Source organism: Aulonocara stuartgranti, assembly GCF_965226115.1.
Source record: "Aulonocara stuartgranti genome assembly, chromosome: 4".
NCBI lineage: Eukaryota > Metazoa > Chordata > Actinopteri > Cichliformes > Cichlidae > Aulonocara > Aulonocara stuartgranti.
Window position 1 is genome coordinate 5,430,355 of NC_138942.1, and position 20,657 is coordinate 5,451,011.

The following is a 20,657-nucleotide window of genomic DNA, read 5'->3' on the forward strand; positions in this document are numbered from 1 at the left end:
GCAAAGATTAACCAAGACAGGCCACTAATTTAATTATTGACCTGTAGTCTCTGCTCATGTCATTTAAAGGAATCAAGAAAAAACAAAAGTCAGGTTTTTCATGGAACCTCATACATTTTTTTCTATAATAAATGAGATGAAAAGTGAAAACAGCAGTGGGATATGACTTTGTTTTAATCCTTAATACTTTGCTTCTATCAGATAATGATCATTTTCAGGAGGGGGAGGCTGGGTTCATGAAAAGCATATGTAAACAGGGAGAAACCACAGTGTGTTATACACAGGATACAAACGTGCTACACAGTGAAAAAACAGCCTGTGGAATGACTCAACTGGTCATACATGTGACATTCATCTTAGTCACAAGACAAACACAATATGTCAGACAAGGTAAAAAAGCTATCTAAACCTGCCTGGCCCTGTGTGACACAGTAATTACCCCCCAAAGCTAATAACTGGTTTTGCCAACTTTAAAGACCTGCAATAAAGTGTTTGTGATAACTGGCAATGAGTCTGTCACTTTGTTGTGGAGGAATTCTGGCCCACTTTTCTTTGCAGAATTATTTTAATTCAGCTACAGATTTGCCCGAACAGCTTTGGTACACCTTGATTCTCAAACTCTCTCAGTGAATGGCTCTGTTGAGATCAATCTACAACTTTTTTACATGGGTTGTACTCTGATATTCTGAACTCTCCAAAATATGATTTCTTTAGGGGTTCCAGGGGGGTGACTCCTGTGATTGTAGAAAGAAGTCACATTCTACATTAGTCCATGGGGAAACAGCCCCAAATCCCCATGGACCAGTGCAGATCCATCTAATGACAACGATAATGATGGTGATTTTAAAGGCTTATGTGTGTGTCTGTCATTACAGCTAAATGAGAGAAACAAACAAAGATGTTCTGAAACTTAAGGCAATTTTTCAAAGATTCAAGTTTTTAATCAAAGCTGATATTAACAATTTGATGTTGAATAAAACAAACATGAAACTGAAGGACCTTCACTGGTAGTTTCTGCTACATACCAAACATATGTACAGGTGCACTCAGACCTCTCTGAGCACCCAAGCTCAGAGAGGTCTGACATGAATCATAAATGACAGACTTTAATGTGTCTCAAACACAGGCATTCTCATGACATATAAGTGACCCACGTGGTTAATCATGAAACATTTGGAAACAATGTCCTGGCATGTTATTGCACACAGTTCATTTGAGTTCCTCACTTTTACAAGGAATTTGGCGATGTTTGTGTTGATCTGTGTGTCCTGGATAGTTGGCTGTCTGGTTAGTCGCTGCAGCTGCTTGCAGAAAAAGACCAGTTCTCTGCACGAGCAGTCGGGCCTTCCTTCACAGCTGCAGGGTTTCGGTACAACGACCAAGGACTCCACCACAGCAAAGCAACTGCTTGTTTCTATTACTGAATTGTTTCTTTTTAATGTGCCACTACACTCCAAACTAGTAACCAGCATGTTCTTATAAACACAACGCTTATATTCAGTTACACTGTCACGATGTGGCTGGCACCACGAAAGTGTTTCATTCTTCTGCAACGCTGCAATTTCTCTTGGTGTCAAAACTCTCTGAGAGCCACTTCCCAGAGTCACTAACTCTTCTCCAATGTAATTTAATGACTTTGTAAAACGATCACAACTTGCCATGGAACAGAAGAAGTCTTTGATTTCTGTGCTGGCGTCCTGAAGGGTAGCACTTCCTTGTCTTATTATTTTCTCATATGAAAAGAAATTCTTGAAAATCTGTAATGAAATTGACTGCGTACCAGAGTACATCTGCAACAGTCTGCTGTTCATGTCTTGAAAAACAAAGACTGAATTGGCCCACAAAAGCCCCCAGTTCCGGACACCTTCTGTAAGATGCGTCAACACATGGCAGTCGTACGAACAATGCTCGAGTCCATAGAGAGACGGTATCTGTGCTACAAACTGAACCAGACACAACTCTGCACAGTTGAGCTCATCCTGAGTGGCAAAGTGGGAGAGGAGGACGTGAAGGGCACAAGGAAGAAGCATCCAGTGCTTGTAGTACACTGCTGGCAAAACATTCCTCAGTATTACAGGAGAATAGAGGAGAGCAAATGCTCTCCACTCACAAGCTGTCCAATGCATCCTCTCACTGAGGCTCCTGGGACTTCGGCTGATTTCATTTGGTGGCTGGATCTCACACAAGGCTCTGTCCAGGTCGTTTAAATGCTCATCTGTCAAATGGAAGTCCTTGCTGGCATAAAGCGGGTCGAACCACAGATTGACGAACTGACGGACAACGCCCAGACAAAAACAGTGCATGTAATCTGGAACAAAGCCTTTGATAATGTCAAATGACGGCAAAAGAAACAGGAGACTTGGACCTTTAACCCCCATTTGACTCTGGTCATAACTATTTCCCATCACTAACTCAGCAAGTTGCACCGTTTCAGGCATGTGTCTCAGATCACAGCCGTCCATCTGTATCGGGTAAACTCTGGTAAAACCCCTGCCCTTTATAACCATCTCACCTTTGTGGTAGCAAAAACCACAACCAAATTCTTTGTTAAACGGCTCAAAGTTCTGCACCATTGCTCTTGCTATCGCATCACATGTGCATATTTTAACTGTTACCGTGGTGTGATGCTCCGAGCCGATCTCATCTTTCCAACAGAACCCTGCAGCAGACAGTTTCTGAAGCTCGTTAATGAACGGAGTCAAAAAACTCTGAACTTGTGGTTTTCCTTTGCCAAACCATAAAGTGTGCAACAGAACGTTTTTGCACCGTTCCACATACGGTAGTTCATTGATGGTACACAGGATGGGCCAGATGGAGTATTTTGAGGAGCTGAACACGGGCGAGCCATCGCAGTTGAAGGTGAGTGTAATACTGCCGTCTTGTCTTTCACTCTTGTATTCGTTTCCAGTGTGGACATCAGAAAAGGAATCATCCCTCGTGAAATGCTTCCCAAGCTTTGAGTGGACGCGTGCAAGGAGGTTTCTTAGCTGAATTTCGAGCGGCATTACAAGGAAGTAGTAAGCCTTCAAGATCAGATATTTTCTGCTCAAGCTCTGCTGGCACACACTACACTCATTACCGGGATCCACACCAAGGTAGTTTGTACACCTGGGGCAATAAAAGTGAATCTCAGTCTTTCCATTGTAATCAGTCGAATGCTTTTTTAAAAAGCGAAGCGACTTTGGAACACATCCGGGTACCACCAAGTTTAGGAGGTGCAGGAGATCTCTGGATGCTGCTTTTGACAAGCCGTGCTTCACAATGAACGCCAGGAGGAGCAGGAGGAGGGCTCCCATTGTGACTGAGGAACCAGCATATATCTTCTTCTCTTCACAGAAAAACTGCTCCTAGTAACACAGGCCAGAAATATGCTTTAAAAGCTAAATGTAGTAGAAATGAACCAAAATGTCATCATTTCCATATGTAAAAAAATAACAAATGAAAAATACTAACTGTCGGATCTTCTTCTGTAGTTTCATCATCAGATGAAGCAGAGTTGGTCGCTCCTTGGTGCTACAACATAAAAGAGAAAGAGATATAAGCAGGTATATTAAGTTCCGGTGCACGAGAAAACCCTGCTGTCATGCTCACATTTAAGCTCCTCTTCACCTACACATACAGTCTCCAAAATAATTCAGTGTATCAAGCATTAATTAAATAATTGATTAAAAGTTTATCCAAAATCTGTGCACTGTGCAGCCCCACACACAGGGTGATCTGCACTAACTCACTAACATGACATTAACATCATTTTAACGAGATTAACGCCAACAGCACTGCTAAAACTATATAATATTGTAACAGAGAAGTTACCAATGTTTGCTTAGGATGTATCCTAAATGGCTGAGGTTCAAGAGGTGAAGTCTAGTAGGAACTTAGTGGTTACAGCTGCCTGTGTTAGTATCCTTGAAGTACCCGTGCGCCTAATAATTCACAACTTCAAACTTAAATCAAATTTGGTCAAATTTGGTTTCCTGGATATGTTTACTCCTTCATCACAGACTGGTTTTTTGGGATGCTTTAAACGATAGTTGCAGATTTCGGACAGAATCTGCAGATTATACAGTACAAATAAAATGTTCACATTTCTCCAACGTTGTCTTCCCAACAGTTTCACTGGATGGCCAGGAAGCGTTTGCGATGTCTTCTCCGGAGCTGAAAATTGGCGTCTGTCTTGTGTCAGTGACGTAAAAGACGGATTTAATGCGACATGACCATTCAAACAGCAGTCGCTTTCTAAAACATCAGATATGTATCGGATTCAGTACCACATACGAAAGTGACCCAGATCGGATTTGAAAATATCGAATTTGTGCCGTTCACACTGTCACACCATGATCGGATATGGGTCGCATAGGGTCAAATAAGTCGGATTTGATGCGCTTTCGTCTGCAGTGTGAACGCATTCTAAGTTGGGCGTCTTGATTGCGTTTGTGGTGTGGGTTCCTTCTTCAAATTCATTATTTGGATGGTTTGCTTTAGTTTTAACTAAGTAATTATTGCACTTCTTACTGCATGTGCATATTTACCATTTCATGGTCCGGATCTCCAGCTGACAGATGACTGGCCTGCAAGTCAGAAAAGGATGGCTGATGAACATCTTGATGTCATCATTTTGATATCCTTAAAATCATTTTCACTTATTGTTACTTCACATACAATAGGGTCTTCTTCATCTTCATCAGATGAGTAGGAATCTGTGTTTCCATCACTGCAGATGATGTTATCGCTCTAAAGATTTAACAGGAAAACAGAATGAGGACCTGCACTTGAAACCATGCTATCTGCTATTTTTGGTTCCTCCCTAAAAGGACTAGAGAGGTCAATTTGAATGTAAATGTGGCCAAATTTAGATTAGGCATGTTAATAATATTGAGATGGTATTTTTCAGTTTTCTATGTCGACTAATCGTCTCTGGATTTTAAAAGGTAAACAGAATGAGGGGTTCTTGTCTTTCCAAACAATGCTTAAACTGAAGATGCTTTACCATTTTATGGGCTGAACTTCCTCCTCTGATATCTGACGGTCCAGCCTAGGAGACAGGAAGTGATGAGCTACAAACATCTTCATGTGATAATTTATTGTATATCATTTATAAATATATATATATACAGTAGCTAACACACCATATTCTCTTCATCTGCTGCTTGAGTACGAGATGAGTCGGAATGTATGATCTTTCCATCCTTGTGGGTGGTGTTAAAGTCTCTCTGGATTTAAAGAGAAATATATAGAATGATAGGTTTTATTAGATTACTTTAAAAATCAGATATTTTAAACAATCATTTAAACAATTTTAACAAATACATAAGCACTAACGTCTTGTTCTGTAGTCTCATCTTTAGATGAAACAGCAGTAGCCTTTCCTCGCTGCTATAGAGAAAGAGACAGAATATAGATGTGAGCCAAAAGAAAAAGACCCAAGCATCCTCACAGTCAAGCACACTTTTACACGACATATGCCGAGAGATACAAGACTCCAAAATAAATAACTAAAACCTCAGTCAAGCACTAAAATTAATACCATTATATTATAAACTTTAAAGAAGTTCATTTAAATTTAAAGCTTACATGTAAGTCCTCATTATTTTAAATCAGAAGTCACTGTAAATTTTACATTTACTGTCTAGTATAAAGACAGCATAAACAGTATATTGTCAGTAGAGTTGGATGTCTCAAGACCGGTCTTGGTCTCGAGACCACTTTTACGTGGTCATGGTCTTGTCTTGGTCTCGGTCCCATTTTGGCCTTGCTGTCTCGGTCTTGCTGTCTCAGATCGGGAGATTTGGAGTCAACAGTATCCATGACACACAACGTAGCGTTTGATAATGTGTCATGTGCAAAAGCATCAGCTCTAAGAGCCGTGCTTAGAGAGTGCTTTGTAGTGAACCAGAAGAGTCGACTCCCCTTGAGTGAGACCCGCTCCTCAGCTCTCACACAGTGGCTCAGCTACGCTCTGTGAAGGTTCTCAGTCATCCAGGTCATCGTAGTCAAAGGAGCTTACAAAGAGAAGTCCAGTCTCGTCTCGACTTTCTCTTGGTCTTTACTCGGTCTGTCTTGGTCTCGATACCCTCTGGTCTTGGTATTGTCTCGGTCTTGTTTTAGGCGGTCTTGACTACAAGTCTAACTGTCAGTGTAGACGATGGAGATCAGCCTGGACAACTCATAAAACATCTGCTCACATCTGGTTGAATTAAGTGGTTGAATTCAGATTACAAAGAGCAGTAAACCACAGATCACCAGTACAGTTGTTGTGAATAGAAAACTAACAATGGAGAGCATGGGGTTCCATGGAGATGAACCAAGTGGCAATCTGCAGGGCTAAAAATTAAAACCAAACACAGAAGTGCCAAAAACTGCAGTTCCTCAAGTGGTCACTTGAAACTGGCTTCAAAAATGTGTTAAAACCCACAGAGTGTCATCTTAAAATGTCTAACTTTAGAAGTAAACATGTGGTCTGGCACTGAAAAAACAACATTTCTGTACCCAAAATACCAATAATGAGGCTACAAAGTTAGCCACATAACCATGGCGATATCGTGTGTGGGTAAGTCCATCCTTCATAAATAGTCTATATGTATTGCTCAGTTTTTAAGCCAACCATAAGTGGCCATTTAAGGTATTGCAGTTTTCTGGAAAGGCTTTATTTTTCTTATGCAGTGTGTGCATATATAAAAAGTTGAAATTTAAAGTTTGGCTGGAGATTTTCGTTCCACTCCTAGTAGTATTAGTCTGAAAGGCAGACCAGTTGGACTGCACAAAGAGACCAGTCTGAGTGAGACTGGAGCCAAATTTAGATCAGATATGTTTTTCTATTCTTAGTTTTCCCCAGTTTTTTCCCAGAGCCTTCGCACATTTCGTCTTTCTATTTTTCCTTCTAAAGTTCATCAACTCTTGAATTAATAAAATTTACCTTTTTGTGATGCAAATCTTCTCCTCTGTCTTTTGGCTCACTAGAGCCATTACCAACCTAAGAGACAGGAAAAGATGCATCAAGTCATATGGTAAACATTAATCTGCGGCTACACCTCAGAGATCAAACTGTCATGGATTTCAGTAGAGTGATTAACATTTCTTTAAGTGAACCCTAAATAATTTTATACAAATAAAAATTAAATTCTGGATTTTTGGGGAGTGGAAAAGCAACATGCTCTTATTGGTGTGGACTGGAATAGGTAGGTGGGGCAAGTATTCACTGGTGGGATGTCACCCATGTTATATCCTGTTCATCTCATTACTTCTTTGAGTGCATTTCACAAGAGTTACTCAAACAACATTGTGCGAATCTTTGGGGTAAATTGCAGGAAATGAATTGCCAAAATTAAATAATTAAAAATTTGTAGCAAATTTCATTTCAAGAAATAAACTGAAACGACATTCAGATTAGTATATTATATATTCACAATCTCTAAAAAGACATTTTAGCGGTTAGAAAATGTAAATATGAAAATGACAAAAATGCTTTTATTAATGGAGAATGTTTAGTAATGCAAGGTGTGTGTGTGTGTGTGTGTGTGTGTGTGTGTGTGTGTGTGTGTTTGGGGGGGGGGGGGGGGTCACTTGATCTGTGTCTCATGTATGATCACATGCTCTCATACTGTGAGCTGGACCAGTATATGGTACCATGGAAAAGTTTTTCGTTTTCTGCTTCCTGATTTATTACACTTACATGTTTCATATCATCAAAGTAATTTTAATATTAGACAAATTTAACCTGCGTAAATAAAAAATCCAACTTTTTAAATACGTTTTAAAATTTATTAAGGGAATAATCTATCCAAACCTACCTGACCCTATGTGAAAAAGTAATTTCCTCCCTTGTTAAATGATGACTTAACTGTGATTAATCGACATTTTTTGGAAAGCCGAGTTCAATTTCAGTAGCCACACTCCTATTATTTAATTACAGAAATCACTTGAATAGAACCTGTCTGACATCCACCGACCTGGAAAGGATTACAAAGCCATTTCTTAGGTTTTGGGACATCAGCGAACCACAGTGAGAGATATTATCCACAAATGGTTTAAAACACCTTCTAAAGAAAAACAAGGTCTAGTCTGAAATCCAACTGATGCGCTTTGGCATGACCGCTGATGCTCCAATGTGGCCACTGGCCGCTAAATAATAACTTCCACATTTGTTTTCATCAGGGTTCAGAGCTAAGAAGCTCGTCTGGATGCTGCAGGCGTCTAGTTTTGTACACACGGCTGCTTGATTTGCTGTTTGCAGAGTAATTAAGGGTTACCTCGCTGATCTTTGTCTTTGCAGACGTCTTTCTAGGGCGCCCACTTCTCGGCAGAGTAGCCACAGTACTGAATCGCTTCCATTTAAGCACAATGTCCCTAACTGTGTTGCGATGAATATCCAAAGTGCGTGCGATTATTTTATAACCTTTTCCAGCTTTGTGCAGATCAACAATTTGCGATCGTAAAGCTTCCGAAAGCTCGTTTTTGCGAGGCATGATTCACGTATTCATTACGGGTTTCAGCTACCAGGAAGCGCTTCCCCCTGCACCGGAAGTGTGAATGGATATTTATTTTTATATATATATTTGAATATATTTTATTTTATGGGGCTTTATAATAACAAAATATAAAACCTGGAAATGTTGAAAAAAACCTCAGTAGTCGGATTATTATAGTTTTTTTTTTTTTTATTAATTTACACTTCTACCAAAGAATGTGGTTCCTGCAGCACCTCCCAAAAAACTGGACCAGTTTATCTAAGCACGGGCTCTTTTTACTTACTGTTAATCTCTTTCCACAATAGTTCAAGAGTGTAAAATACCTGCTGACTGTTTCTTCGTTAAACTGTCCTTGCATATTTGACATTAATAAATAGCTCACACAAAAAGATCTTGTTCAGATCTTTCTGAGAAAAACTGAATTTCAGAAACAAGCGAATATTTCTGTTGTTTTCCTCCTTATCCACAAAGCGAAGTGTTGCATTACTCTCTGGAAATTCTTGACCTTGGCATGTATAGTTGCAAATTTTGTTATATAAATAACAAACTTTGAAAATCTTCCGTCTCGTGAGAGACTCATTAACTGTTCAACTTCAGCACCCACATAAAAATAATGACAATCGATCATGTCTGAAGCTGTGCGATTTAGTGTTGCAAAAAAACCCCACACAGTGCTCCCCAAAATACTTTTAAATTAAGATTTTATTCGGCAACGTTTGTGATTTTACACATGCAATTCTGCAGGATTGACAGCTTCACTGAAACTGAAGATTTCTGAGAATACATGTACTAATACCGTGTGCTTTGATATCTTTAATCTAATGTAGACCACAGACATTAACACTCAGTACACTCAGTATGTCACAAGAAACAAGCCGGTCTGTCTGAACCTATGCACACAGATCACATAATGCATTTTGCAGAACCCATCTGGATATCTGTGTCAGGGTAAATCAAACCAAATGTGCGTATGTTTAGGTGTGTGTGTGTGTGTGTGTGTGTGTGTGTGTGTGTGTGTGTGTGTGTGTGTGTGTGTAAGCTGCCTGAGCACATTAGGTGTGCAAAGGCAGATTCTGTGGGGGTTCTGCAGGCAGATTATTTTGGGCTTCAGCTTCGGGCTCAGCTGGAGCTTTTGCCTCTGTGGGAGAAATATGAAAAAAATTAATGAATTAAAACACAAGCCAAAGAATGTAACAACAATGCTGGATATGTCACAGTCAGTTTACCTTTATCTTCAGGTTTCTGTGTCTGTGGCTGAAACTGTAGTTCTCCATTAGGACCCGCAGGAGGCTGCCCATCCACTGCCTGCTGTTCTTTCTGTCGCTGAGACATTTCTAATACAGCCTGCCATTTAAAAAAAGAAAAAAAGAAACAATTAACTATTTTTTAAGTTTCAGATGATGTAAGAAAGTGACCGCCAGGGTAGGATTGTTACCTGCTGGTACTCTCTCCTCTGGGCCTCCAAGGCTTTGCCTCTCTCCCTCAGCAGCTCCTGCTCCTGAAGCAGAGTCTCAGCCCTCCTCTTCAGCTCTTCCTCCTTGTCCCTGAGTTCAGCCTCAAATCGCTGGAGCTCTTCCTCTGTATACACTGGCTTGTTTTCCAGAGTCTGCAGCGACAACAGCGGGATGCAGGTAACGCACACATCCATCCATTTAAAAAAGAAAACACGTCCCTCCCTCTTCCCGGGGAGGGACATCGAGATGTTTCCAAACCAGCTGGGGCCTATAACTTCTCCATCATGTTCTGTGTCTGCCACAGAGCCTCCTACTGGTAGCACATGTCCAACACCAGCACCTCACTTATGAGCCTCACAGGAGGCATCCTGTTTAGATGCCTCAAGCACCTCAACAGGCTCCTTTAGCCACGAAGGAGTTGCCTCCCAAATGGCCAAGATTCCCACCCTATGCATAAGCTTACTTGTAATGCTTTTAACCTTTAGCTTATTTTTTAGTCACTACCTTGGAGCCATAGGTGAGGATAGGAATGTAGATCGACTGGAGATCCAACAGTTTTGCTTTCATGCTCAGCTTTCTCTTCACCATATCGGACTAATACAGCGTCTGCATCACAACAAATGCTGCACCAATCTGTATCTCAATCTCCTGCTCCGCACTGTGAAAACACTGGTGAAAAAGACTCTGAGAATTCCAATTCATCCAAAAACTCTGCCCTAACCTGCAGTGGATACTCCACCCTCTTATAGTTATCTGATCCCCAATCGATGAAATTAGTTAAAGCATTATGCATGCATTATCTCATTATTGAAAAGAACACCACTGTCACACCCAGTCTGATTTTCCAAATGTCCATTGGTAAACAGGAATTAAAAAATAAAAAGTACATCAAAGAGTTTTCATTGGGTCAACTTGTGAGAGACTCATTAACTGTTCAACTTCAGCACCCACGCTTTCCAGGCTCATCCTGGGAACTTGAACCACACACCCAGTGCAAAGCATCCACCCACTTCCCCAACCTTCAGGCCACCTCTGAGCTCCTTACCTCCCACTCTTTGGGATTACTGAACTCTTTCTTCTCTGTGGACTTGAGGAATTCCTCCAGGCTGACGAGCCGGTCTTTGTTTGCATCCACCTTTTAACACAGGAAGGTTGGCTGCGTCAGTTAAAGAAAAACCCAGTAAAGGTGGGAAATGGTGAGATAAATAATTAACAATTTACATTTTTCATGACATGCTCCCTCATCCTCAGCCTTTCTTCCTCCATCTCCATCATATCATCTTCCTCATTCTTTGGGTCGTAGACCTTCTCCAGCTGGAGGAGGGAAATAAACAGATGTTAGCCGCTACTCTGATGCTGTGCATATGTCTGCTGTCAGCTTGTAAAAAAGCCTGCAGGAGCTTAGGAACACAGAGAAGAGCTGCATTTTGAAGGAAATAGAAATCAAACCAGGATTTTAAGCAGTCTCAGGATAAAACTAAATCTAAATCAAAGTTTAATTGAAGCAGTCATGATGTGGATGTAAGCAGGATTGTACACCTCCTTTGTAAAGAGAGCCTCCAGTTCCTGCTCATCCAAAACACCGTCTTCATTTGTATCTAAATGAAACAGAGAATAAATGAGAACCCTTCTTTCTTTGTTTTTAAAAAAAACATATAACCCATTAACATGAAAAAAAGAGAATGGCTTAAAGCGAGTTGCTGTCACCCACCATGCAGTTTAAAAAAGGTCTTGGGATTGAACTCCTGAGGATCCAGTCCATCTGTCTCCTCCCAAACTTCCCGCAGCTGATCAACGCTACCCTGAGTGGGAAAAATATTTTTTAAAAACAGACTGAAAACCTGAGTCATTTCTAATGGTTTCTGATAAAAACGAACACGGATGTATCAGTCGCCCACCGGAGCGTTAACTTTAGGATGCTGGCGGTGTTTCTCCTTCAGCTCCTGCATTCTCTTCTCCTCCTTTTCTCTCTTCTCCTGATCAAGGCTCTTCAGGTACTCCCGCCTCTCATGCTCCTTCAGCATCTCGTAGCGCTTGAACTCCTCGTGTCTCTCTGCGTCGTAGTTCTCCAGGTCCTTAGTGGCCTAGATGAAAAGCCAGAGAGATAAAAGATATTATTGCTGCTACTATTGCTGTTAATAATATTTTTTTTAAAAATAAGTGAGGTATAGCACAAAATAGACAGTCTGATCAGTGTTGTTATGATTCTCGAGATCTGTCACACTCTGTGAAACAAATGGACAAAAATTTCTTTAAAAACTCCTAAAATTCTTCTTCATTTATCGCTGCAGCAACTTACCGTTGAGATTAGAAGCTCGAGATCTTTGGCCTCAAAGGTGTTTTGATTGTGCGGATCCAGATGTTCAAACTGCTTCAGAAGGGAGGCATGGTCCATCTGAAGACCTGTATGGATCATATGTGAATAACCAATCACATACTGGACTACCATTTGGTTCTATATATATTACTGAATAAATACACAGATTTGTACAGAGATTTTTTTTTGTAAATAACAGACTGATAAAAATGGACTGACATACAAAATTTCCATAATCAGTTAAGATAAGAAAAGTCAATGGTTCACAAATTTCTGTGAAGGTGTTAAAAATCTTTTTCATTTTTTAAAAAAGATTATTAAATCTAATAAGAACTTTAGTATACAGTTGACTGCAAACTTTTCAGTGATGTGGATCAAAGGAATCCCACTCACTCTGTGTGTTGGTGCTGTCCAGTTTGGCCTTTAGCAGCATCCTGAGACGAGAAACCTCCTGACGCTTCAGCTCATCCAAGCGAGTTCTGACATGATGACTGACCAGGTCCAGCTCTTTACTGAGACGCCCGTTCTGATGGCAAACATGAGAAATCCAGGTGAGTTTAAACAGTTTGGACACAATGCCAGCTGCTAGAATGTAAACAGTACACAGGGAAGCCTACCGACTGAGAAGGAAGAACGTGAAACAGAGGCAGAGGTGGAAACCAACCTTAATGTCCTCTGTGTTTGCTGTCTGCAGTTTCTCTCTGAAGTGCGGGTCTGTCTCTAAAACCTCAATCACCTCTCTGAGGTACCGGTCGTAGTACAGGCCAGTGTCCTATTTTGTAAGGAAATGTTAACCACAACAAGTCTCTGGTCATAAAAACAGGTCACGAGGTAGAAGAAAAAACAAATGACAGAATAATGAGCCATTACCATGTTCTCTTCCTGCACTTCCTCTTTAGGGACCTGCTGGGCTGCATTGCGATCTATAGGCACTGACCAGACCTCGACAGAGATGGACAGCAGCAGGAGCCAGCCAGATATCCACTTCATCCTCCTTTAATATGAATATCAATAACAAAAATATCTTCCAGTGTCAGTTCTCCTACATACCTACATTTATATGTAACTTGGTACATTAAAAAAATCTGTATGATGCATTTAACTCACAGAGAACCTCCTTCCCCTAAAATCTCACAACACACAACTCAATTATGACATTTTCAAACAAAAGACCCTGTAAGGATACTCATGTGCAAATAGGTCATGTTTCCTATTGTTTTGATTACATTACATTTACTTCATAATACTTGGTGTATACATTATGTAGATTTCCAGGAGTGGTGTGTCTTCTGGTATCTGTAGTTGTAGTTTAGGAAGTGTGAGAATCTGAATGATCTTCACCAATAACAAACCTCAGGTAGTGCTCTGGACATAGTTTATCATCTTTTTTCTATTTTTTTCCCCCAATACTATATAATTTAACTCCTATACAACCTTAATCTCAGTCAACAAATTATACGCAGTGGTTACAGCAGGAAAGTGAGCTAGTCACTTTTAGGTTTTAATGTGATTAGTTGATGACCGATGAATGCCGAATTCACCAGACGACTGCAAGGATCTATACAAAGTCTAAAACTGTAGTTCTTCGTAGATTTCGATGTATCCTTGGATATATAAAAAACAGTAATATGACATTTTGATAAGAATTAACGCAATAGATGTAATCCAAGAGGGAAGAAGTGTTACAAATAGGAGCTATACCGGCATTCTGAGATGAGATTTCATGTGCCATTTGTAATGATACCATCTATATTATTATTTATTAATAAGGCATTTGTTAATTAATGGTATTGTTTAGCTATTGCTAGGAAGCTAACTAGCTTAAGTAAGAACACTACGGATGCGGAAAATGGATACTGAGTGATGACGATTTAGCCCCCCCAAAATAATCTATTCGTTAACAGCGAACCCCTGTCACTGTAAACCCAACACAAACCTAAATTAATGATTCGCTTATGGCTTATTTCAGGCCTCTTTCGTTATTAATTGATTTTACAGATGATGTTAGAGCTCCGTGTTTTCACATCGCCGAACATGTAAGCAAGAAACGCATAGCACATTTCTTTCTACGACACAGTTTTCTCTTAATTTCTCGTACACTCTTGGTCGGCGTTAAACTGACACATAAAACTTGTCATAACACTGAAAAACATCCTTACATAGGCAGTATCTTACCGCAAGTTTGTTTTGGATATCTGACCCAATGCTTCAAGCACGAGCTGTATTTGCGTCGGATAAAACTGACGTCATGGGAATGCGGATCTCCTCCTGTGTGCTCCCTTCAGGTAACGTCGGAAATATCATACACATCCTTTTTTTTTTTACGGGTAAGGAGCTTTGGAATTGTGATCACAATTTTGTATTATAGTGAACATAATGCAAGCTCACCGTGATAAATGTGCCACATAATTAATGAGACAAAATCCCCCTTTAGTGAGATAACATCAAATATAAGAGATTGCTTTTGGAGGCGCGTGGCTTTGCACATGAAGGCATCAACGGATATTAGGTAAAAAAAATAGACACAAAATATGTACAAACATTTTTAATAGCTTTAAAAATAGATTTTCTGTGTATTGAACTCAGGACAAAAACACAAAGTTATGGTAAATTGAAATAAATTAACATAAAATGAATCAACAATTGCGCATGAATAATAAATAAAAGGTATAAATATGATTCTTTAAAAAAATCTAGGCCTAATATAAAATTGATAGAAGTATTAAATATGGCACGTGGAAAAAACGCCTTTCCACAAATAAATTAACAAAAATAAATTAACAACCACACACAAAAATAGCTAAATTATATGAGGAAAAAATGTCAGAGCATTCTGAGGTCATATTGAATTTATATCAGTTTGACTGATGAGCTTAAAGGGTTTTGATTGGTTGACACTTTCAATGTAATACTTCATTCAGTGTTCACAAGTCAATCTCTCTCATGTCAGTTGGTGTTCCAGGCCTTTCGTTCTCCACCTCCTCGTCTTTTTCTGTGGGGCCCTGCTGAAGCCCACTTCTCAGACGCTGGTGGAGGGCATATTCAATCATCTCACTGTAGCACTGCAGGACAGCCTGGAAAGCAAGAAAGAGAAAAATGAAGTCTTTTGTGTAAGATATGTGTATTTCACTGCATTTGACAAAGCTTTGAAACAAGGAGGCCCTTCAAAACAAAAGAAAATGCTTCTTGTTGATTCTGTCCCTTTGCAAAATTAAAATTCCAACTGAAAACCTCATTTAAATCAAATCTAATCTAATAATTGAGTCTACTTGCAAACAAAACAGGCATTCTCACCAGGTCGGTCTGGCACAGTTCAGCCAATGCTTCACTCATAAGGGCCAGCTGAGTGAGGCCCTTGTTGCCCAGACCTCGTAGGGCACAGTTCAGTGATGCTGCAGCAACAAGCGATGGCGGGGCTCCCAGAAACCGGGAGTCGCAGACACACATGGCGGCCAGCGTGTCGCTGTGCCGCCGCAGGGTGGAAAGCTGCTCCTCTGCAGATTCACCACTGTCTCCTCTCTCCTCTACACAGGCGAGAAAATGTGGGAGAAAATCCTGCGGAGTCACTGCTGCTGTGTCCCATCGGAGGGTGGCGAGGATAACACGCTCCATTTCCTAATGGAAGGGAGCATGAAAACAGGAAAATTTTAGCTGAAGCCCAACTTTATGGGCTACATTTGAAAGACTTTGGCATCCAGTGGAGACAAATCACTGTTAGGTATTAGAGGGCCACAGCTGGGAAAGACTCCCAAATGGGATTAGGTTATTCGGAGTATGAGATAAACTCACCAACAGGTTCGATGGCAGGAAGCTGTATTCAGCTGCCGCACACAGGGTGTCAGCGGTCACGCTGTCACACTCTGTGAGCTTCGAGGCTATAAGCATGCAGCCAGCAGCTAGGCAGTACAATGAGACCGGTACAGACAGAGACGCAGACAGGAACCTGTCCATCAGAGAGACAGACAGGGGGAAGACTGTCTCATCACAACCACACTCACAGCACACCTGGAGAGGAGGGAAAAAGGATGAAAGATGTCAGGATCACAGCTGTCCCGATGACATAACTCACCCAGCACTTTGAGGCAAATCGAAAAACTGGAGCATGAGAGAACTGAATACCTCCAGGGCCCATTTGGCAAGCTCCTCCCTGCGCTCCGGATCCCTGTGGATGAGGGTGATGTAGAGCATGGAGGGCATGTATCTCTCCTCCACGTGAAGCAGCCTCTGGATCACTCGATGCCCCGACACTGTTGGGTCCCAGGCGGCTCGCAGCTGAGGCGAGCCACTGTTGTGGCCCTGGGCTTGTGCCTCCCTCTGGCTCTGATCTTGAGTCTGGTCATCCTCCACTTCCTCACACCACAGAGACACAGACATGTCTCTGTCCATCTGCACAGCCTGCTGGCTAAAATATGAACTTGTTTATGTCCAGGAGGGAATTAAAAGAAAAACCAACGTCCTTCTGCCACACGAGGAAGCTGAATAGTTTGCAGGTAAATGGAAGTTGGTAAATCACTGTAGAGCCTTCTTGGTTTTTGCTGAAATCAGTCTTCCTGAGGTGGCCCTGCTGAATATCCCCCCTCACCAGAAGCTCAAAGTTTTATACCCAGCAGTCGGGAAGAGAGGGGGAGTGGTCCAGAGGGGTGGGAAATGCCATAGGAAGGGGCAGAGACCCTCATGAGCGACATAAAATAATAAGTTAACAAACAATGCGATCTGTGCAACAATTGCCTCAACAGGTGGGGAGAGGGAGAAAGAAGGAGAGCAAGGGGAGAGAGGGAGGCAGGGGAGGGGAAAAGAGGAACAGACAAGAGAGGGTGTGGCCCGCAGGGACAGAGCAACAGCTTGTCACCGACAGTGAAAAAAGAGAAGGACGAAAAGAAAAGGCAACGAGGGGTGAGAGAGAGACAGAGAGAGACAGAGAGAGACAGAGAGAGAGAGAGCGAAGCACCTCCAGACTGTGACAATGGGCATGGATGACAAAAGGATGAGGGTGTTTGTTTACAACGTGAGCACGGGAGGAGAGATGTTAAACGCTGATGTTCAGTCTTGTCCTGCTGTCAGAGAAAGATCCTGAAGTTCTGATATTTTTTTAGTTTCCCAAACAGTCCCATTATTTCTGTCTGTGCAGTTTCAGGGATTTTTGTGTCGTATAATGATTTGAGTCGGTGGTTTGCAGGTTTGCAATCCTAAAATGTTGCTTATGTCCCAGGATGCATTTGGAGAACTGTGATTAAGTGATTAAAAATTAAAGATAGATAAAATGAGAGTAAAATCTCACATTTCATTCAAGTGAGAATACCCTAAAGGTTCTTTGTTTTTACAAATGTTTTTTAACAAAGATATTTGGTAATTCTAGATAGATTCTATATTCTTTTGTAAGGAAACAATATAACAGCTGCGTGCAAACATACTAAACAAAAAAATGAATCAATTTTTGAAACAATTACAAATTAATCAATAAAGAAAAATAATATTTGACAGTGGGGTTGCAAACAGATTTCTTTTTTGGAAGCTTTTGCACTCTTTAGATGGAAACATTAAAATACCTTGAATACTGCACACATCTTGCGTTTCTCACCATTTATCAGGGGAGAGGAAGGGATTTCAAAAGTAGTTATAAATGTGTTCGTCAAACTTTTGGCTCTGAGCTTCTCTGTCGTCACAGATTGTCATTGTCAAAGCAACCTGCGTCCCCTTCGGTCTCCCCTCCCTGTGGCAATCTGCTGCTCTTGTATAAAGAGCGGCGAGGCCAGCGGGGAGGGCCGGGCGAGGTATGTGCAACAGACAGTGGAGCCGGGCAGGTCAATGAGCCGTATTGTCTCCCTTTACAAATCAGTGTCAGACAACAGCTCCTGGCCTTCTGCCTGCTGCTGGCTCTTCGCACACACACACTTCACACATTCATGGGGTAGACACACTTTTCACGCACTCCCCGGGGAGCCCACTGATGGTCACAATGGGGTCGCACTCCCCAGTGGAGAATACAGATTGTATTTGACACACTCATTACAGGTGGCTCTTCACACATTTAAGGCGTCAATGGCAGCTAAGGTTTCAAATGGGAGTTAAATGGACAGAGATACGAACACCATGCTGTGGATCACCACGACTTGATTTCAGCTGAGCATCAATAATTCATACCTGCTGTGACAAAGAAGTGATTCAGTTTCATATGTAACCCAAAACAGTATTTTTATGGAGGGAAAAAAAAGAACACTTCATTTATCTCCAAAGTTGGGCAGGTTCTGTATTACAGCAACCAAAGGACTATAAATAAAAAACTCAGTAAGACAGAATATGACAAAACAATAGTCCTAAAATGGTAAACTGAACAAACATAAGAAAGATTTAAAAGATGGAAATACACAATGGGAGAACATGCACCTGAAATCTGTACTTATACTATGAGCAATGTTCCGATAAAGCACTTGATTAAATTTCGCTATTGTAAACGTAAGCACGAGCTACTTTGATGAAAGTCATGAAAATAAAAAATAATCACAACCACTTAACATAATCTCATAAAATATTCCAAAACCTGAAACCCATATCATAACAAGCTAAAGCTAAAATCCCCAAGAATGCAGACCTGATTAAACAGTCCCACTTTCTGTGAAAATGCATAACATTTTCCTTCTTCATATGATGGTTGTTACTGAAGCTAAACTAAAAAAAATTAACACTGGATGTTTAAAAACATTTTAATTAACTAAAATAAAAATAGAAACTACACTCTGACGTGGATGTATTCATTGAGACTTTGGATGATTACAAGAAGGCTTTCAAAAGTTCTGTGTTTTTAATGTGATACATGATGTAATTTTCCCAAGTCTTGTGTCTAATATATGGCATCCACACAATAGTAATTAAAAAGACTGAAACCCAAAATTAATACACCCCCCCCTCCAAATCAGAATCAGTGGTTAAAAGCATATTATAACACATGTTTGAATGTACACGCAGGCATTGAATCTATACTGCAATTCTGAGTTCTTTTAGGGTATTTCAGGGCTTGTACATGAACTTACCCAAAGTTTACAACTAATTAACACAAGAGCACAATGTTTTCCCTTTAAAATATTCATGCAAGGTTAAAGTTTAAACCTGTACAAAACAATGCCAGTGCATCCTGTGTCCAGTGTTCCAAGCCTAGACCAGATTCATTCAATTTTCCTGAGTAACTGAATTCATAATAAACAAATCATAGATGAGAATCTGAGGCACAGGGAGTAGATCAGCAGCCACATTGTCTAACTGAGATGGTTATTCTTAGACACTCTGCATAATGACAACACGAAGAGACATAATCCTGCAATTCTTAGTCGATTGTAGCATTAGTGAGAGAATATTAGGTTTAAAGCGGTCGACAAGGCCTTCGCCTATAAACAGGCTTTGAAAAGGGCTGAAAGCAGATTGAGTTTGAATGAAGGACTGAGTAAGTTTGGCTCTGCCAGTCAAGTGAGGTCAGGATGGGGTGGGACGGTGGGAGGGCGAGAGGGCGAGAGTGACAGATCGTCGGGCTGTTTAAGCACCCTGCTAAATTCATACACCGCAGCTGTATTCAAACAAAATGGATCGAGGGGCTCGAAGACAGCCACCAGCCACAGGAGGAGTGCAGCAGGTCCTGAGAAGGGGGTGTGGCTGCCCGCCCCTCATTTTCCAGCTCATTTCCCAGGACAGTGGAGAACAGAGGCCCTATTTTCCCCTTGAGCTATTCACCTCACACAGACACCTGCTGGCCAGTGGGGGAGGAGAGGTTAGGGAGGGCAAAGTTTAACCAGTTCACAAGTTAAGACATAAACAAGTGCAGTTTACTGTAACAGTCTGTCAGTCTTTGACCTCAGATTTATCGGACAAATGTAAACGAGTCGTTGGAATCATTTTTACACAGACGCAGAGTAGCGAAACATCTTCACTAAATCAATGTATTTATCACAATTTTGAGACTATCAGTTGAGTTTTTGACAGCATTTGGGTGTTACACTAAAGGGGAGCTATTACCTCTGTTATAAACAGTTACGATGTTTGATGGTCGTATTAAATATGGCCAAAGTTTCAAATAATGAAATGACAGGGTGTGCAGCTAATCCCTGTGAGGAAAAAGCTCAGAGTGCTCTAAACACTCAGTTTAGGTATTTCTTTTCTACTTCTGGCTCTATATGATGTCAGTGAGAGCTGATATCCCTAAAGTAGTCATCTCAGGTACACAGCGTTGGCTGCTGGACCTGAGATGCATCTGCTGTTCAAAACTGCTGTTTGCAAGGGACAACCAATCAGAATAAAGGAAGGAGTTAAAACAGCTCATTGATTGAGCTGGAATCTTTCTTATAGATTCCTGCATCCTGCAGCTTTTCATTTCAATTTCTATCTTTATGTATTTACATGTAAAATTCAAACAACTATTTCCCATTTTTTCAGTTT

The 20,657-nt window shown here is 40.9% G+C and overlaps 3 protein-coding genes across 3 annotated transcripts; all 3 read right to left on the minus strand.

Moving 5' to 3' along the window:
- Positions 1–179: 179 nt before the first annotated feature.
- On the minus strand, positions 180–8,507 carry LOC309704308 (uncharacterized protein). Its single transcript, XM_082529374.1, has 9 exons — positions 8,247–8,507; positions 6,914–6,970; positions 5,320–5,373; positions 5,127–5,210; positions 4,988–5,032; positions 4,660–4,731; positions 4,530–4,568; positions 3,454–3,513; positions 180–3,347 (listed from the first exon to the last, which is right to left on the minus strand). The coding sequence occupies exons 1-9, from the start codon at positions 8,460–8,462 to the stop codon at positions 1,107–1,109; spliced, it is 2,868 nt and encodes a 955-aa protein (XP_082385500.1). The 5' UTR covers positions 8,463–8,507; the 3' UTR covers positions 180–1,106.
- A 642-nt stretch (positions 8,508–9,149) lies between these two features.
- nucb1 (nucleobindin 1) lies at positions 9,150–14,509 on the minus strand. Its single transcript, XM_082529245.1, has 13 exons — positions 14,412–14,509; positions 13,107–13,230; positions 12,901–13,008; positions 12,630–12,762; positions 12,219–12,322; positions 11,818–12,003; positions 11,631–11,721; positions 11,459–11,517; positions 11,141–11,233; positions 10,965–11,054; positions 9,901–10,071; positions 9,692–9,809; positions 9,150–9,603 (listed from the first exon to the last, which is right to left on the minus strand). The coding sequence occupies exons 2-13, from the start codon at positions 13,224–13,226 to the stop codon at positions 9,518–9,520; spliced, it is 1,359 nt and encodes a 452-aa protein (XP_082385371.1). The 5' UTR covers positions 13,227–13,230; positions 14,412–14,509; the 3' UTR covers positions 9,150–9,517.
- A 342-nt stretch (positions 14,510–14,851) lies between these two features.
- Positions 14,852–16,863, minus strand: ccndx (cyclin Dx). Its single transcript, XM_082531792.1, has 4 exons — positions 16,356–16,863; positions 16,026–16,241; positions 15,531–15,851; positions 14,852–15,310 (listed from the first exon to the last, which is right to left on the minus strand). Exons 1-4 carry the CDS (start codon positions 16,620–16,622, stop codon positions 15,161–15,163), a joined length of 954 nt encoding a protein of 317 aa, XP_082387918.1. The 5' UTR covers positions 16,623–16,863; the 3' UTR covers positions 14,852–15,160.
- Positions 16,864–20,657: the final 3,794 nt, after the last annotated feature.

Excerpts from the sequence above, each read along its gene's own strand:
- LOC309704308 (XM_082529374.1), bottom strand. The coding sequence starts at position 8,462 with ATGCCTCGCAAAAACGAGCTTTCGGAAGCTTTACGATCGCAAATTGTT. Across the intron at positions 4,569-4,659 it reads AAGATGAAGAAGACCCTATT|GCCAGTCATCTGTCAGCTGG; the intron begins GTATGTGAAGTA and ends TCTGACTTGCAG. Across the intron at positions 3,348-3,453 it reads CTACAGAAGAAGATCCGACA|GAGCAGTTTTTCTGTGAAGA; the intron begins GTTAGTATTTTT and ends CTGTGTTACTAG.
- nucb1 (XM_082529245.1), bottom strand. The coding sequence starts at position 13,226 with ATGAAGTGGATATCTGGCTGGCTCCTGCTGCTGTCCATCTCTGTCGAG. Across the intron at positions 11,055-11,140 it reads GGGAGCATGTCATGAAAAAT|GTGGATGCAAACAAAGACCG; the intron begins GTAAATTGTTAA and ends CTGTGTTAAAAG. Across the intron at positions 9,604-9,691 it reads ACAGAAACCTGAAGATAAAG|AGGCAAAAGCTCCAGCTGAG; the intron begins GTAAACTGACTG and ends TTTCTCCCACAG.
- ccndx (XM_082531792.1), bottom strand. The coding sequence starts at position 16,622 with ATGGACAGAGACATGTCTGTGTCTCTGTGGTGTGAGGAAGTGGAGGAT. Across the intron at positions 15,852-16,025 it reads TCCTGCCATCGAACCTGTTG|GAAATGGAGCGTGTTATCCT; the intron begins GTGAGTTTATCT and ends CCCTTCCATTAG. Across the intron at positions 15,311-15,530 it reads AACTGTGCCAGACCGACCTG|GCTGTCCTGCAGTGCTACAG; the intron begins GTGAGAATGCCT and ends CTTGCTTTCCAG.